Source organism: Chenopodium quinoa, unplaced genomic scaffold (genome assembly GCF_001683475.1).
Source record: "Chenopodium quinoa cultivar QQ74 unplaced genomic scaffold, ASM168347v1, whole genome shotgun sequence".
Taxonomy (NCBI): domain Eukaryota; kingdom Viridiplantae; phylum Streptophyta; class Magnoliopsida; order Caryophyllales; family Amaranthaceae; genus Chenopodium; species Chenopodium quinoa.
The window spans coordinates 1,385,288-1,403,798 of record NW_018742410.1 but is presented as its reverse complement, the minus strand read 5'-3'; the positions used below and the strand labels follow the sequence as shown (position 1 = coordinate 1,403,798).

Genomic DNA, 18,511 nt, shown 5'->3' with positions numbered 1-18,511 from the left:
TGTTTAAATTTATATTTGTAATTTATCCATTGATGTAGTAGGTTGGTTCTGGACAAGGTTGGTGATTCTATCGAAAAAAAAGATATGGTAAAACAATGAATAATGATTTAGGATTCAAATTATTAAACATTTATCTTTTCACATTAAAGATTTTATATAACGGAAAAAAATATCATATTTACATTTTATTTATATTTAATAAATTCATTATAAATTATAGTAAAAAAAATATTAAACTTTTGTAATTTTTTCTGAAATTATTAAATACAATAAATCAAATAATTAAAAATCTTAGAAGAAAAAACCGTGATCGCACAGGTTTCCATCTAGTATTTATTATCCATAAACAAATCAATATCCTGATGGGTCAGAATATGTACGTATTTATCATTTGTTTTTACTAAATTACTCATATTCATAAATATGGGGAAAGAATATTATAACAAATACTTGTATAGTAGCAAGTAGCAAGCGTTGATTGAGTTTTATATACCAAGTAATTAAGGGCATGTTTAGTTCACCTTATTTTTGCTTATCTGAACTTATCTAATCTGGTATGATCTGATATGATCTTATCTGATCTAGTCTAATCTGATCTTATCTTATCTTATCTTATTGTCTGATCTGACCAAACTTTGACCTTAAGTATACGATAATATGTAAGGAAAAAATATATCAAGTGGAATCTTGTTAGATTCGTTATAATGTGTATTTTATTAATATGTAATTTTCATTACGAAATTAAAGATATTTAGCGATAAAAAATTGCACATAAAACGATGATTTAATCAGAATTTATTTTTTCTAAAATAACATTAAACATTCTAATGATAGAGATTGACCAAGTTGCCGTAATATTTGACCCAAGAAAGTAAAAGTACTGGAGATGATGATAACATAATCGTAAGAGGACAGAATGATGAAAATCTAATGGTGATGGGAAAGTCATAAAAAGCAATAGAGATAGGACAAAACATCTCATCACACTCAATACGACCTAAGCGCAGTACCAATTTTTAATCCCTCGTACATACTACGGTAATTTTTAATTCCTCTTTTCCTGTAACTTTGTAACACGGGTGTATGATATGCGCTATTAGGTGAGGTAACTATCAGTTTATCATGTAAACAACCTATTTTACCAATATCATTTAACAATCGTGAATAAAAAAATAATTAGATAATACGAGTATTATTTATGTGTATTAATATTTTGATTATGTTGGATACATAAGTCAACAACTCAACATCCTTTTCAAAATGGATGTCATAAGATTGTATTGCATATGAAACAAAACAAAGGAAGCATTTTCTATAAATTCTAGTTTTTTTTTTTTTTTTTTAAGACGGCTTAAATAATACTTCCTCCGTTTCTTTTTAGTCAACACGTTTCTTTAGTCACGTTTATCAATGCACAACTTCAATCATTAATGTCTTTAATTACGATAAACAAAAATTATAAAAAGTTGATATTTTGAAAATATATATCACGACGAATCTAACAAGATTCCACATGACTACATTTTCATTAGGTGTAAAACACAAAACACGGTCAAAGAGGAGTGAGTGAATAGTGTTAAAGTCAAAACGTGTCAACTAAAAAAAACGGAGGTAGTATTTTGTTTAAATTAAACTATTTGGTTTGGGAGTGTGACGTCTTAGCCCAGTGACCCTATTGAATTAAGAGTAAGTATTATTAAATCTTAGTTCACAATATAAGTTTATGATTGAAAATTTTCATATTTTCTTACTAATGAACTACTAATCCTAATATTTAACTTTTAAATAATTTATATATATTATGTATATATTATGATTTAATGTCATACAAAATTATAAGAATATATGTCTGTAAAAAAAAATGTATACATCACATACATAAATAGTTAGTTGATGAATTAATGTATTATATTCACATAAATCTATACTTATATACTTGTGTTGTATATTCAATCAATTATTGGTTGTATGACTATAATGTGATTGTTTTTGGTAGTGGTGAGCATAACAGAGTACCCTGTTAAATATCTTACCTGCAGGTTCCGGTTTCGATTCAGGGTACCCTGTCTTTTACTATATTTCATACTTTTTTTAAAAAAAAATTATAGGGTCATAAATTTACAGTTTGCAAATATAATAAACCAAAAATAGTTGTTTACCAAATTTAATACATAAAGTTATAACAATTATTTTTATTTATATTAAGTAAAAATTAGGCTTAAATTGATATATGATTTGGGCTTAAATAACACTTTTATTAGGTTACAGAGTACCCTACAGGTTTTGGTTATATTTTACTACTCGAAACCGAACTTGCGGTTCCTAACAGGTTCCGGTTTTAATTCAAGGTACCCTGAATTTTTGCTCACCCCTAGTTTTTGGCACTATGCTTGGAAAAATATATATTGATAGGTAAGATATAAGGTTACTATTGTGTTTATAGTTTTAGTGAAAACAATGGGAGATAGAAATGCAAATGACATAAAATACTATCCGGATCACATTCCTTAAAAAAAAATTTACTGATGATTATTGTGAATTAATAATAGTTTCATACGGAGTATTAATTTTTTTATGTAATAAGTCCATTATTACCTTTTTTAACGAGCTCATTATTACTTATTGTATTACCTTTTTTTTTTTTTTTTTTTTTTTTTTTTTTTTTTTTTTTGAAACGATATTTTCACGAGATTCATAATTTTATTTATAAATTGGCACAGACAATCTACTACTCGTAAAACACAAATTCTGACAGCATTAGCATTACATTAGCATAAGGATGTAAAGGCCTAAGATGAGGCCCATAGGCCCGATCAAAGCCCATAAACAAAACAGAATAACATACAAGTACCATTCAATTTTAATTAAATAACCATCGAAAATATAGGCAATGTTATTTCAGTATAAAATTATGTTGTACACAGTGTATGATAAAACCAATTATTTTGTTGTTCATTCGCGATAAATTTCATTTAATTACCCCTCTCTCATTTGGGGAGCTCCAAAATAACCTAAGAATGAGGCTGTACCATTTACTAAGTACCAGGTGTGCAGCATGAATATATTTCAATAGGCAAAGAGAGATGATCACCACATTTACAGCAAACTAAGCACAAATCCTCCTTGACCCGTATCAGCTCCCACCATTCCAATGGCCAAGACAGTAAAGGCCTCAGACTCGGGTAAATACTGTATAACCATCACAAGCAACCTTATATCACACATTAAGCGTCAGATCTCTTTTCTGAAATACTTCTATATGCAATGTATACAGGTATACAATCCATTCTTGGAGCTAAGGTGGAATATATACTAACATGTCACCGGTCACCACAGTGCACATATACAAGTTTCGAACAAGAGTAGATCTGACTTGCTTATAGCATTCATACGATCAATTACGCTACCACAATATAAGAATTGGTTCCTCAGTTTGTGCTTGTGTATACAGATGACTCACTACCAAAAGGAACTACTTCAAAATTGAGCATCCACTCGAACAGGTCAATTACAGAAATAATCCAGAATCCTTTATCTTAATCATTCCCCATCTTAGACTACTTCTAAACATACTCATAGTGAAACCTTAAGAGCAAATCTATTGACTAAATGGTCTCTAGGCATCTAATTCACCATCAAAAACCATATCAGATCAACCATGTTAGTAATAGATCAAGCTTACGTACACTACATAACCTCCCTCTCATTCCCGCAAAGAAGTGCTCTTGCAAGACATACTCCTGCAAGTCTGCAACTCATTTAATCCAGCAATCTCATTGATATACTACGTATGTGGATATCATAGTAATTTGAAGATACAGAGAACAGTATTTACTTCACTCAACAGAACTATACCATCCCACAGGTGGCCGCGGACTATAGTACAAGTGCAAGTGCAATGAGTAATAGCAAAAAGTGATATATACTTGGAAAAAGAATATTAATCAAATTCAAAACAACATAATGTCCTTGCCTGCTTAATTATAAGATGTGCGTTTTGTTTCTGCTCCAGCCTCTTGTGCCTGCTGAAACCAAAACAGAAGATGTTGAAACAGTAGACTAAAGTAGTCGCAAGACATGAGCCATAATCTATTTCATTCCAAACCGAGCAAAGAGCAGAGTATAAAAATGATTGCAGCGAGCAGTGCCGAAAAGGAAAATGTGAGTTCATAGAGCTACACACAGATCAATCAAAAGCCAGAAGGTAGACAGCCACAACTAAAGGTTACAATACACTCAGCAGTCAAGGAAGCTGTGTGCACTCAAGTACTGTACAAGAACAGTACCAGATGTCAGGTTCCAGGGTGGTCTACCAGTGACCTGAAGCAATCATGTAATATTTTAGCAAAAACCACCCCTAAGGACATGCTTGGGTTTGGGGGAAAATGAATAATGAATGAGAGGTGTAGGAGACAAAATAAAGACAATCAGGTGGTGGTGAACGGGATGAGGCAGTGATGGCGCGAGGAGGGAAGGATGGAGAGATTACTACCCTCATTTTGGGAGTCTTTGAGTGGGGCTTTTGATTAAAAAAAAATTAAAAATAAATAAATAAATAAATAAAAACTGTATTTAAGTATAATAGTAGCACAAAACCTCCCTCATTCGAATGGTTTCCATTGGTTCACAGTTAAGTTTGACATAAAAATTTTAACATTTACCCTCCCTCCTTCGTATAGGTTAAACAGTAGTCTAAACCTCTAACCTTCCTTTATCTTGTCCAAATTCATAATAAAAGTAATCCTAAGTAGGAAAGGATAATAAAACAAGCACAAATTACCTAATTCAGTACCGCACATTACCCGAGAAGCTGCCAACATAGATTTACAGACCCAACTTCCTTCACATCCGCAAAAGGAGACTCAGCACTTACAAAGGGTAAAAGGACTACATAAAGACCAATTGCAAATGCCATATCGAGTAACACAATTTCACATTGAGCAAATTTAAAATGCTTTAAACAGAAGGGTGAAAAAAAAAAAGGGCACATCCATAAAACCAGATTTGATAAAATTAACCAAAGATAGTCAAGTTACTCAAGTACATAACATACTGTTCCCAGGGGAGGAGGTGGATAATTGTTAATAAACTGATAGATTAGAAATAGAAGCCAGACAAATTTGAAAAGTTGTAGTTACTCACATGAAACTCCAATGCAGAAAACCCTAGACATTTAAGTACATTCCGGAGAAACTTTATCAAAATTCAAAACGATGTCCTGAAGAGGCAGAATTATCAATGCACAAAAACAGTCTCATTGCGTCTTGGAGGTCTATCAGGAACTGATCCAGGTTTGAATTTTGCAGATTCATGTCTTGCAAGTTCAGGCGGAACAGGACTATTACTCTGAATGAGCATCTGCTTCAAATCATAGAAGACATCAGTATCATGCAAAGTCAAAAAGGTGGTCGCCACACCAGTTTTTCCTGCTCTCCCAGTTCGGCCAATACGATGGGTGTACATCTCAATATTCCCCGGCATATCATAGTTGATTACATGAGCAACATCAGGTATATCAATACCACGTCCAGCAACATCTGTGGCAACCATTACATTGTACCTCTTGGTCCTGAAACCTTCCAGACTGATTTCTCTTTGTTCCTGTGATTTTCCACCATGCAATGTTGTGACTCGATAACCTGATTTGTCCAAATTTTTGGAAAGCACATCAGCAGTCTTCTTGGTGTTAACAAACACTATAGCTGTCTTATCACCTAACTCATCAAGGTGCTTTTGCAGCTTGTAAGTTTTTTCTGATTCCTTTGTCATGATCACATGTTGTGTGATGAGGTCAGTAGTTTTTCCAGCCGTACCAATAGTCACCACCACAGGATTCCTCAAGTACTTCCTGGCAAGCCGCTCTACAGCAGGTGGCATAGTGGCACTAAACATATAGGTTGTCCGGTAAATCTTTTTTGCATCAAGCTCCTCTTCTTCATTCTCAGGCTTCATATTACTTGAAGGCATTGCATCCAGCACACCAACAACCTGAGGCTCAAAACCCATATCTATCATTCGATCAGCTTCATCAAGAACAACATAATTGCACTGGTTCAAAACAACATAACGCCTTTCCAGACAATCCAAGAGACGTCCAGGGGTTGCAATAACAATTTCACACCCTTGTCTAATTTTGAATCCCTGCTCCTCAATGGATTGTCCACCAACAATCGAGACAACCTTAATCCCCAGATAGTGGGCAAACTTAACAGTCTCCTCTTCAATCTGTTGAGCTAATTCGCGAGTAGGGGCCATAACAACAGCATAAGGACCCTCAGCTTCATTCTCTTCAGTAATCGGTGGCAGCCTAGTTATATAAGCCAACATAGGGAGAACAAAAGCAGCCGTCTTACCCGAACCAGTCTCCGCAACACCAATGACATCTCGCTGTTGAAGTCCTAAAGGAATAGCTGCCATCTGGATAGGGGACGGAGTCTTATAGCCAGCTCGCTCCACAGCTTTCAACAGCTCTGAAGTCAGTTTACTCTCTACCCAATTCCTCATTGGTTTAGGAATCTTAGACCCCTTGTAAGATATATTGAAGTCCTCCCTGAAAATTCTCCAGTCCCTTTCAGTCATTTCTTCAAGCCTCTTATCAGACCAGTGGCGGTCTACCCTCATATCATGATCCTCATACACTTCAGCAGCTTGCTCCCGGCGACGTTGAGCAGCAGCCTCCTCAGGTGCCTCTTCTGTGCCATCCTTTTTGCGAATTTCCTCACGCAACTCAACTTCATTTTTCACAGCTAGCTTCTTCTGCTCCCTACGATCTATTCCCGCTCGGAACCCTCTACCAAACAGCAGCTGAGCCTCATGAGGGTTTTGATAGAGAGCATTCATGTCGCGAGAGGTGTCCTCAGTGTTCTCCCAATCAAAGGAGAAGCGAAATTTCTCACTAGGCTTGATCACACGCTTCTTAGGTTTCTTGGAACCTAGATACTGCTCTTTAATAAGCTCCAGTTCCTTTTCCCTCTCCCTTTCCGTCAACTTCTCCAGCCTAGCACGATCCCTAGTTTTGCTCTCCTCTTCACGTTCCTTGTCACGATTCCTCCTTTCAATTTCACGATCTCTCTCCCGATCACGGTCTCTTTCTCTTTCTCGCACACGGTCACGATCACGGTAGCGGTCATGATCGCGGTCACGATCACGGTCATGGTCGCGGGAAGAGCGGTGGTGAGAAGAATCGGAAGGTCTGTTATCAACAGATCGACTCTGAAGCAACTCCTCAGCACGGCGTCTCTGTTCAGCAACTTCTTCTTGACGTTTTTGTAAAGCTAACTGCTCTCTCTGGGCTTTAGTCAAGAAAACCGGCTTCGCATTACTAGAGCTGGTATTCGCCACTGCAGCTGAGGCAACCACACTGGCAACTTCCTCCAAAGGCCTCTTCATTGTACTAAATATACGTCGTCTACTCTCAATTGATCAACAAACAAACAACACCTTGCACCTGATTACAATCAATCAATGCAATTTGAATAAGGTTCAATCTTAACATTATAGGGTTTACAAGTCATTCGTGTTTACAAGCTCAATTCAGGCCCAGGGATAATTTCATAGTTCAATCCAAACATTAAAGGGCTCCTGTAGGGATTTTTGATTCAATTATCAAATAAGGCTCATAACTTTAGGGATTTTTGATTCAATTATCAAATAAGGCTCATAACTTTAGGGATTTTTGATTCAATTATCAATTAGGCTCATAATTTTCTTTTCTAAGAACATAATCGCTGGTTATGAACTTTCATAACTTAGTAATTAGAACCAATAGTTCGAACCCTAAACTTACTACCCTCACAATTAAATTAAATTAAATTAGATCAAAGATAAACCCTAGATTGTGAAATAGATATGATGCTTGCAAAAAGAAACAACAACTTACCTCAGAAGCTGTTTCAATGGGGGATACAAGTATTAGAAGGCGCCTCGCTTCAATGGAGAACTGAGAAAGGAGGAGATAGGGCTACGTTCTTCCGTGTTTTTTTTTTTTTTTCCCCTTATTGACAATTAGAGCAATTCAATGGGTTGGAGCCCCCCATTAAAAGCCCCGACCCTTTCCAGTTATAAATGGGTCAAATCCGTTTAATATATAAATAGGGCGAGTCTTTATACAGTCGTTCAATTATGAAACTAGAAGGGTTTGAAATTAGAAATAAATCTATTAGTATCAATTTTCCTTCTACCCTTTAATTTCTCAAATATTATTTTCACACACTTAGGTCTGACAAAAACTAACCCGACTTGAAAAAAGTAGGTTTGGATTGAGCTTTCCAGCCCAATTCATTAAATGACAAGGACCCGATTTGGAAATAAAATGGGTTAGGTTAAGGTTGAGAATTTACACCCGAAAATGACTTGTGTAACCTATTAATAATTTGTACTCCTTCCGTCCCCTAATACAAAGCCTATTTTGGTTTTTGCGTCGGAATTAAGAAAGTTGTAAATTCTTTAAAACCAATGATTAAAAGTACATATGTGCATGTGGGGTTAGAGAGATAAAGAAAAAGAAAAAGTACTGTAGTTGGGAATAATTGAAGAGATATAGAGAGAAAGTGTTGGAAATTGAAGTTAAAAATACAGAAAAGTAAAGAAAAAAAAGATGAGAACTCATCAAATAGAGGGTAATAATGTCAAAAAATACATCCTTTAAATAGAAAGAGGCATTGTATTTTGGTTTACCCAAAAAGGAAATGAGGCTTTGTATTAAGGGACGGAAGGAGTATTAAATAAGATGAGTTAGATCAAACCCAATTAAATATCTCGAATTAAGGGCAACTTTAATACGAAAATCACAAATTTGGATAATACACATTAGTACAAATCTAATAGATATATTAAATTACCATACATATGAGGTTAAACTTTAGTAAATTTAAATAATTAAATTTAATTAGACCCGATCATAAAATATAAATTCAAATTTGATCAAATTAAGATAAATCCCAATGCATACTACCACACTGTCCAATTTTACACTAAAAACAAGTACCATATATTACGCTTTGTGAGATACTAACCCATTTAATTATGTTAATTATTTTAATTATGCGATACTAACTTATTTGCAGGATTCATAGTTTCTAATAATTATTTTGCTCTTCTTTTGTCGTAGGTTTAGGAAACATAACCTATAAATTGGTCAAGAATCAAGATCATAAATTAGTAGGGCTCGAACTCATGACTTTAAAGTCACAAAGTGAGTTCTCCACCAACTCCACCAAACTTTGCTTGGTATAAGCAGATAGAAATTGTAGTTTAGGAATTGCTTACTACGCTTAACATAATTTGAACACAATAGGAGTTGTCACAAGATTTATCAGTTCAAACACAAAGGCAGTTGGCTGGGTTCTAATCGGGTTACTATGTGGAAGAAATCATCTAACTCACAATAACACTAACACCAAAACCAATTCCATTGCCCAACAGAGCAGGAGCCAGATACCACATACCAGTCCCTCTACCATCAGTCCATCACTACAAAAAGACACTACTCGTCTAAGGCAAAGAACAGAACCACTACGCATACAAATATACGTCTACAAAATCCAAGCAAGAAGTTAAAACCACAAATCATGCAAATATGTAAGTTGGATAAATAGGATGCAATTTAACATAGCAAGAATCTACATCTATCTATAGACTTAATATCTAAGAAAACTAATCTCCCAAAGTCTACTACTCTTCCCTCAACAACCAAAATCAAATTCTACACAGGAACCCTTATCCTAAAATGCGACTATGAAACTATTGTAATACCAGAGAGTAGCCACGAATTACCTAACACAAATGTTGTGTGTGGCTAACTATGAACAGCAGTGATCAGAGCACAAAAGAAATCTAACAGTTAAACTGTCGACATGAGAATGACATATGACAAGTTTGGACTTAGCCTTTTGCGCCTCTTTTTCTCTTCTTTGCACTCTTCGATTTTGATGTATTCTGAGACTTCCCCTTCGAAGTTTCAGGCACTTTTGGTGTTTCCGGTGAAGACTCCATATCCTCCTCCTCATCCTCTGCTTGAGGAGCAGCTTTTACTTTGCTGCTGCTGTTATTGGATTTGCTACCACTCTTTGGCGATTTTCCCTTGGACTTTGTGGCACCCTTAGGAGTTTCTTGCTGTGGCTTAGTACTTCCTTTAGATGCATCCACATCATTAGCTTTGGACTTCCCAACTGCTTTAGGGGTCTTGTCCTTGTTGCCAGATTTTGAATCTTTGTTTTTTCCACCTTTATCCTCCTCAGATTTAGCAATACTCTTCAAAGTTTCATCCTTCGCTTTGCCATCCACCTTACTATCATCCTTGAGCTTAGTCCGGGGCTTGGTTGTAGTTTTGGATTTGCTGGTTGAAGCTCCAGACCTGGAAGATACAAGCCAAATATCTTACACTGAATAAAACAAAGTACCAAAAAAAAGGGGAATACATCAAAAATAAGTAAAATGCACACTGTACTTTTTAGCTGAAGTTTCAGTCTTTCCTCGTTTAGCAGCTGGGGCAGGACTTGTCTTAGCTTTTTTAGCTTTTGGCCTAAAAACCAGCACACTATGAGTGATGAGAGAACCAGAAAGTTGACAGAATAAATTCATAAAACTCCTATAAAAACAGCCAGTTTAACACCACATATTATCCAATGATAATTTAAAAAACGATGAGAAACTTTGGATTAAAGCAACAAGTTATCACAAGATTAAATCAAAATACAATTTTTTTAAAACTAGTGAGTAAGAATGAGTCAACTTAATGTGCAAAAAGGCAAGGCTCTCTTGCACTAACAAAGCCCAATGTTCAGCAAGAAGACATACGTTTCAGCAGCTTCATCAGGGATTTCACCATCGCTTGAATCCCCCTGTGATCAAGAAGAACTAGTACATATTAGCAACTGTAAAAACATCTATTTATAAAAACCTAAAAACCAAGATAATTCAAAGGCCAAACCTGATCAGGCTTGGAGTCATCATTAATCAACTTCCACTTTTCCTTCTCAAGCTTTAAAACCTCAACATCACCATCACTATATAATACCTACATAAATATGAAGCAAACTACTTAGTAAGAAAAGCAAAAGCCTAAAATACAGAATCAACACTGGGGATTAGACTTCCCATCACCTTATGCTTTCCTGAAGCGGGCTCAAAGTGCTCGATAACCCCTTTATAATACCTGCAAAAAACTCCCCCAAACGAAAGGAAATTAAAGTATGTACTAATAGATATATTCAGGAATCAACTAATGGTAAGGCAGTGACTCAGTCATGCATGAGCCATTGCCAGCTATAAAGATATTGCATTGCCAAAGCTATAATGACTGGGAAAAAATAAAACATAAGTACTGCTACAACTATGCAACCATAGATGCATTGTGTCAAGATAAAAGAACAAAACACATGTTTGAACAAAAAGACAGTAACATCAGAGATGAGATAAGGTAAGAATTCAGATACTCATAGTACAAAAGTGATAATACAAATAGCTTACAGCAATTCAATGATAATTAACATTCAAATTCTCTCAAATCTAGAACAGATGATGCAAATTTGATATGCAAAGTTCCACAAAATTGACAAAATTGACAAAATGCAAAGTTAATCAGTAGAAAATAAGCAAACGTCTTACTTCTTGTCATCCGGCCACCAAACCTGGACCTTCAAACCAACCAATTCCTTACCATATTTTGCAGCCTGAAATTTACATCAAAATGATCTGATGAGGATTCGAATCCAAGATAAAAACCTCTACATGAGTAATAAACCCTCATTACCAAACAATTTTCTGAGAAAAGTTTGCCTTAAAAAAAAATCCAAGAATGTGGAGAGATGATAACAATTCATATGAACTAATCAACATTATTGAGTATGCTTATCAAGCAACGTTAGCCTATTCAGTACCCCAACTACTAAAGTAGAACTCCAAAATAATATATGGAATAAACCGTCCCATCCTACCAACTTGAAAGCAGCAATCTAAAACGCACATCATGGTCAAAACTGCCTTGCCCAAAATTTTTGACATACTTTATCAAATTCAAAAAAAAAAAAAAAGGGGGGGACAAACGAGAAATAGATTTGGATCAAAAATCTAAATACTGACAATAACACAAAAAGGTGTTACAGTCATATTGTTTCAAATGAATAGTGACCTCAAACACTGGTACACTTTCTAAGATAATGATCATGCATTCTAAATATCAATAATGCAGTTTCACAGCACCTGTAGGTCAAATTAAAACATTGGTCAGAATTCAATTCCTTATACCAATATAAAGTAGCTTTTTAAAAAATTTCAGCACCAAGAACTATGGAATTCAGCTCAGCAATCCATGATAAAAGATATTAAGCATTATCGGCAGACTCAATGCAAGCATTATCTAATGATCAAGGCCTGAATAGACCCACAAACCTTCTTTTCAAAGGGTACTTTCTTTTCACTGGATACTTTCTTTTCAGCAGATACTTTCTTTTCGTTGGTACGCTTCCTCTTGGAATTTGACTCAGATGCTTTCTCTACATCACTCTCATCTTTAGTGGTTTTTGCAGTAGACTTGGCTGAACCAACAGGCTTCTGAAAAAAATCATTAAATATTTTTGAGTCAAATAAAGCTTGTGCAATGGCATAGCATAACTAATTAATAAGAATTCATCACAGGATGAACACAACAGCTTCTAACAAGTACCTTCTCATCCTTGGACGGAGTTTTTGTAAGTTCCTTCGCAGGAGTTGCTTTTCCTTGACTTCTCTTTTTCTTATTATCACGCAGATTACCAACAACTTCATCCTTCTTGCCCAGCTGTTTTGCTGGTTTGGCTTCCACATCACTTGTTTTCTCATCTTCCTTTGGATCATCAGAACTCAGTACACTGTCTTCCTTATCAGTTACTGAAGGTACCTTTTTCCCTGTCTGCTTCGGCAATTTGGACTCTGAAGCACTAAGTCCTTCAGATGATTTCTTAACATCACTTTCCTCCTCCTTCATTTCAACATCACCAGCTGGCTCACTTTGCACCATTTCGTCTTTCTTCTTCCCTGGTTCATCCTTTTTCGGATTTTCATCAGCAACACTTTCAGTTGGAGAGGAAGAAGGGGCATCAACAGGCTCGTCTGATGCTTTTGGTGAGGGGACTGGGGCGTCTGGCTCCTTTTCATTTTCAGCTGGCTTCGCAGAATCAGCTCCAATAGCCGAGCTCTGAGCATTGTCTTCATCCATTTCATCTTTTTCTTGAGGCACAGGCGTCTCTACTCCCTCCTTTTCATCCATAACAGCTGGCTCTGAAGAGCTCTTCAAAGAGTTCCCCTTCTTCCCTTTACGCTTGTTAACTTTTACTGGTTTAGTTCGTGACTTTGTGGGTTCTTCAGCATTTGAATTGTCTACCTTACCCTTGCTTTGCTCCGCATCTACGTCATGAGCCACGTTATTTACCTCCTTGGAATCATCATTTCCTGCAGAAGTATCTTCAACCTCTTTCGGTATCGTACCATTGCTCACCACAGCCTTTGGTGACCCAACAGTACCAGGACCAATTTCTTCTGAAGGAGGCGCATCATCCAGAGTTTCCAAAGCAACCTGAGAAGAGAACAAACAGCCAACTTTATGACATAACTCCAGAGAAATGAAGATTCAAGATCTTTCAGATGGCACAAGGAGTCGAGGAGTACACATACTTCAACTGCCTTTTCTGAAGGTGTATTGGCCAGGTCATCCTCATCAGCCTGATTAAAGAAAAACACCAATTTAAAAATGCAGGGGATGATAGATATTCAAAGCATCAATTGGATTCTACCAAGAATTCCAAGCTGCCTGATGCTTAAACGCTACAGATACCAGTAATATTATTTTTAAAACATAGACAAAAGACAAAGGAAAGGCTGACATCAAAGTCAAGACACTTAGGTACTCAACTATCATGATTAATAAAAGACAAATTAGTGAAATTCTTGCCTTTTAACATCTGTTAACATGACAATACTAATGACCTTGATGGTCTCAAGGCCCCTTTCAACCTAGATTTTTTATAGAGAAAGGAACTAAACAAAATTTTGATAATAATAAAAAAAAAAAAAAAAAAAAAAAATCCCATGTGATATCATCCAAATTCTAGCTCAATTCTTCATTACATATGAGTGCACGCTAGAAAGCATAAGAGTTCATCAATTGCCAGGTAACAATTTTAGCTTTGCAGAAATACAGGAAAAGATATCATTCACCATGCAAGAAAGAATATAATACCACATTTTTCTTTGCAGCATCTGCCTCACTAGGCTCAACAGCCTCAGTTCTTGCTTGGAGAACCTTTGCCACAATCTTACTATAATCATCTAGGGTGGTACCACGAGACTTCATAGCTGGTAACAGATAAGGTTTAAGCTTGCTAGCACACTTATCAGCCACTTTCTCCCCAAGCTGGCGAGCAACAGGCAGAACTTCCTGAACAGTAAAATAAATAAATAAAATATAATGGAAAAAAAAAAAAAAAAAAAAAAAAAACAGGATCACAAAACTCATTCAGGTTGATCAGAATTATAACTTGCGCAAAGTTCAAAGGCAACTGACCTTGTTCTCTGTTTTCAAAACGTCTAGGATAGATGAACAAAGATCTATAGATATATCCTCACTTTCTTCCAATACAAGGGTCATGATTGTCTCCATTGACGAAAACACATTTTCAGGATGCTCACTCCTGCAAGTGCCCAAAGATAAACCTCTATTATGTAAGATCAATCAATCAAATTTTATCAAAACAGAATGTCCCAAAAGAGAGATGAGCAGATGGTCCAATATATATACGAACCAAATTTTCTCAAGATTGTTCAGCTAAAAACATGAAGCAGAGTGCCAGAGTCCATTAACAAAATTCTGGAAAGATGCAGAGCCAACTGTAGAAACTGATATTCCTAAAATATACAACCTTTGGTGGTTTTAAAAATTGATCCAACGTATTTTCACTACAACATATGAAAAAACCTCTTCTGTTTTGTGTTTTACTGATTCACTTCATGGAGGCTAGTAAGGATAGAAGTGTAATCCAAATTCATTTTAGGCAGATATTGCAAAGATCCAAGCATTGCAAGGCTAAAAGACAATCAGGTAAGAGAGATACACGAATGACAAAACCAAAGGTCCAGTAAACAAACCAGGCAAACAAGGCAATAGATTCTAATGAAAGCGACAGCCTAACTAAGAACCCATCACAAAGTAGGTTTCTTAGCATCAATTCATCAAAAACAAATGTTAATTAGCTTTCTGTTACCTAATAGTTCTAAAGAAATGATGGAACATTTCTGCGATTAAGGCATCACATTCCAGATCCAGCATTACTACACATGATCTGACTTTTGCCACTGTTTCCAGGATGGATGTCCTCTTGCCATACGATGGGCTAGATTGGTCATCCAACTTCTCAAACGATGATACAATTAATTGAAACACCTCCTGTAAAGAATAACGTACATCAGCATAGGGACATATATATAAATGCACATATATATACATAGGAATCCTCATAATAGATTCATTGATCACACACACCTTCATTTGGTCATCCTCATAAGGTGCATCAGGAGCTGTGATCCTTGTTATCTCACTAATACATGAAGCAACAGCAACATTCACATCAATGTCTTTATGTCTCAACAGCTCATTGGCAATCAATGCTTTCATCGACGGAGAAAGTGCTTTCTTCATTGACTCAGATGGTGACTGCTCCACTCTGGTGAGTAAATTTTCAACCCGCTACAAGCAAGAGAAATGAGGATAAATATAAACTGATAACCCTATATTGTGGAATTACCCAGAGAGGTACTGCTATCATAGCTTAAGTTTCAATTTATACTCCCAAAATCTAGCAATTAACAAAATAAATTGCATCCCAGCAGTCCAAGTAATATAAAGCTACAAAAGGTTCCCCCCCCCCCCCACCAACCATATAAACAAATTTATACCAGTATACCAAGCACCAAGACAGGAAAAAATATCCACGACGGACTATTCACATAACTATAATTATGTTACCCTGGACTCAAGTAGTAGAGTCGAATACGAGTATGGATCTTTGTATCAGATATAGCAATTCCAAAAATTGGGGACACGAGGACTCTATTGGAATTGAACACAAGTAAAGGACACAGCATGTGTATATACATAATACTTTATTACATTCTCACATTTCTTATTAACTTTAAAATTGTTAGAACTTCAACATATAGTCTTAAGTATACATATTTATATTACAGGCTTACAGCACAATATCTTTAAAAGAATGCAAAAAAAAGTTGTTCTTAATATATACATAATAACATACATATATATTTATAGATAGTAGTAAATTTCCTACTTAATTCTTACATAACTTTACAGAAGTGGTCACAAGCACAGTAAAATATCATGTTTTATAAACTATTTAATTAATTACAAAATCTTTTAGGTTAATTCAGATAAAACAACAGATGTAGTGAAAATACGTTGGATCAATTTTTAAAAACACAGAAGGAAAGACGTAATTTCAGTCGCGATGTTACGTAACAGGGTTTAAAACCCAAAATCTGTTACAGAACGGCTATTCCGTGACAGACTGGCTAAGTTATAATTCCATGAGTTCATTACCCTTTGCTTTGATATCCTAAGCACAGTAAAATATCATGTTTTATAAAGCATTTAATTAATTACAAAATCTTTTAGGTTAATTCAGATAAAACAACGGATGTAGTAAAAAACGTTCTCACACAACGGTGTTACGTAACAGGGTTTAAAACCCAAAATCTGTTACAGAACGGCTATTCTGTAATGGAATGGCTGAGTTATAATTCCATGACTTCATTACCCTTTGCTTTGATATCCTGCAAACCACCCCCCCAAAAAAAAATTTACTAACAAGCATCTTTTTTATGAAAAATACCTAGTTTTTACTGCTTGTAAAACAAAATGTAGCAATGTTTCGATATAACACGACAAATTCATTGTCTGCAAAACGGAGAGATATATATATATATTCAATTATGAGGGAAACAAAATAATGCCTTTCCTTATTAGAGGATTGGCGTGTTTGTCAACAGCCTATAAAAAAAATCGCATTAAAATCAAGCCCAACCCCAGAAACTCGACCTGGGCTTATTTCCTTGATATCCTTCCTAAAACGGACCCACAATCAATTCTAGCCAAAAATAAGAAAATCTAGCAAAAAATCAAAAGAGGGGGAAAATTGGAAAAGGCACAAATGTCACAAAATCAATTGAAAACTTATTTAATTTGATTCTCAAAATAAAAAGGTTAAACTTAAATACATGCAACTGTTTAAGAAAATAAATTCAACAGATACATCCAATCAACACTTGAATTAAATATAAAAATCAAGCAAAATTCAAAATTTCAGGGAAAAAACCCTAAAATCTGGAGATACTTAAATAAAAAATAAAATAAAAATTGAGACTTACGTCAAGCGAAGAGAGCAACTCAGCGACGGAAGGAGGAGGAGAGAGAAGCTGGTTACCAGCTTCAGTGAGCTGCTTCTCAAGCAGCTCGTCATCTGACAACGCCATTGTTAAACACCTCTAGATCTCTCAATTTCTCGACTTCTGCAACAGCATCGAAACCCTAAAACCTCCAGAAAAATGGATCACCACCATATATAACTAATTTAACACCGAACAAACAAAAATTGAATCTTCTCAAAAAAAAAAAAAAAAATCAAAATTTCACCGTCAAAGAGAGAAGCGTTAGAGCGCGAAAAAGGACGAAAATTAAATTTTTACAATTTATGATGAAATTATTTTAGGAGAGAGAAAAACTAGGGTTTAGTTTTCGATTTTAATTTTGGGGGAAAATGGGAGAGAGAGAGAAAAAAGAGGAGAGAGAAAACAAACCTGAATTTGTGCGTAGTAGAAATTTATGAGAACCTCGATTTCTTGTTTATTTTTTTGGGCGAGTTTTTCGTAAGATGGATTTATTTATGACGATGGTTTTTTGAGAGAGAGAGATGTAAATATTTCGTCACTTTTATTTCATTTTCATAGTGAAAATAGTTCAAATAAATAAAGCTTTCAGAGTATTTATAATAATCCGGATTTTACTGAGGGTGTGATGTTATGGATTGTAGTTTGAGGAGTTTTGGAGTCCGCTTGTTTGGGATTGGGGGAATGTTTTGGGCTATGGAGTAATTTTCTTCTTGTTTTTGACCCAATTCAAGCTCAAATAAATATGCATGCTCTTTCATGCTTTGAACAAAGTTGTGTTTTTACTAATGGTAATGAGTGTGCTTAATTTGTTGCTCTCGGAATTTATGGTGTTTTATTCAACAAGTGTTTTTAGAGTTTCAGTAACAGTTTGACTAGTGTCTATGATTTACTGGTAAAATTGGATTGGTCTGCTAATTAGATAATTTGTCGCTTTCGGAATTTACGATGTTCTACTTAATGAGTGTATTTAGAATTCAATAACAGTTTTTTCTGGTGTCTATGATTTACTGGTAAAATTGGATTTGTCTGCTAATAAGGAACATGATAGGTTTAGATGTGTTAATTACAGTTGTTA

General features: G+C 35.3%; 2 protein-coding genes across 5 annotated transcripts; both read right to left on the bottom strand.

Moving 5' to 3' along the window:
• Positions 1-2,869: 2,869 nt before the first annotated feature.
• On the bottom strand, positions 2,870-8,106 carry LOC110705947 (DEAD-box ATP-dependent RNA helicase 21-like). 3 transcript variants are annotated; one of them, XR_002508158.1, is made up of 3 exons: positions 7,880-8,106; positions 5,143-7,447; positions 2,870-4,025 (listed from the first exon to the last, which is right to left on the bottom strand). XR_002508158.1 is itself a non-coding variant. In XM_021883872.1 (2 exons), the coding sequence occupies exon 2, from the start codon at positions 7,387-7,389 to the stop codon at positions 5,236-5,238; it is 2,154 nt and encodes a 717-aa protein (XP_021739564.1). In that variant the 5' UTR covers positions 7,390-7,447; positions 7,880-8,106; the 3' UTR covers positions 4,970-5,235. The 3 variants fall into 3 exon arrangements, 1 of the variants encoding a protein (XP_021739564.1); XR_002508159.1 differs by having other exon boundaries at positions 2,870-4,022; XM_021883872.1 differs by lacking the exon at positions 2,870-4,025 and having other exon boundaries at positions 4,970-7,447.
• Positions 8,107-9,554: 1,448 nt separating this feature from the next.
• On the bottom strand, positions 9,555-17,996 carry LOC110705933 (eukaryotic translation initiation factor 5B-like). 2 transcript variants are annotated; one of them, XM_021883851.1, is made up of 15 exons: positions 17,845-17,996; positions 17,416-17,575; positions 15,515-15,718; positions 15,237-15,418; positions 14,540-14,666; positions 14,216-14,413; positions 13,651-13,698; positions 12,665-13,552; positions 12,391-12,552; positions 11,608-11,672; positions 11,104-11,155; positions 10,931-11,017; positions 10,798-10,841; positions 10,448-10,522; positions 9,555-10,354 (listed from the first exon to the last, which is right to left on the bottom strand). In XM_021883851.1, the coding sequence occupies exons 2-15, from the start codon at positions 17,518-17,520 to the stop codon at positions 9,883-9,885; spliced, it is 2,709 nt and encodes a 902-aa protein (XP_021739543.1). In that variant the 5' UTR covers positions 17,521-17,575; positions 17,845-17,996; the 3' UTR covers positions 9,555-9,882. The 2 variants fall into 2 exon arrangements, with proteins under 2 accessions (XP_021739543.1, XP_021739550.1); XM_021883858.1 differs by having other exon boundaries at positions 17,416-17,556.
• Positions 17,997-18,511: the final 515 nt, after the last annotated feature.

Coding starts and splice junctions, on each gene's coding strand:
- LOC110705947 (XM_021883872.1), bottom strand. CDS start 7,389: ATGAAGAGGCCTTTGGAGGAAGTTGCCAGTGTGGTTGCCTCAGCTGCA.
- LOC110705933 (XM_021883851.1), bottom strand. CDS start 17,520: ATGGCGTTGTCAGATGACGAGCTGCTTGAGAAGCAGCTCACTGAAGCT. Junction 13,699..14,215: donor ATGCTGCAAAGAAAAATGTG/GTATTATATTCT, acceptor TTCTTTAATCAG/GCTGATGAGGATGACCTGGC. Junction 11,018..11,103: donor CCGCTTCAGGAAAGCATAAG/GTGATGGGAAGT, acceptor ATATTTATGTAG/GTATTATATAGTGATGGTGA.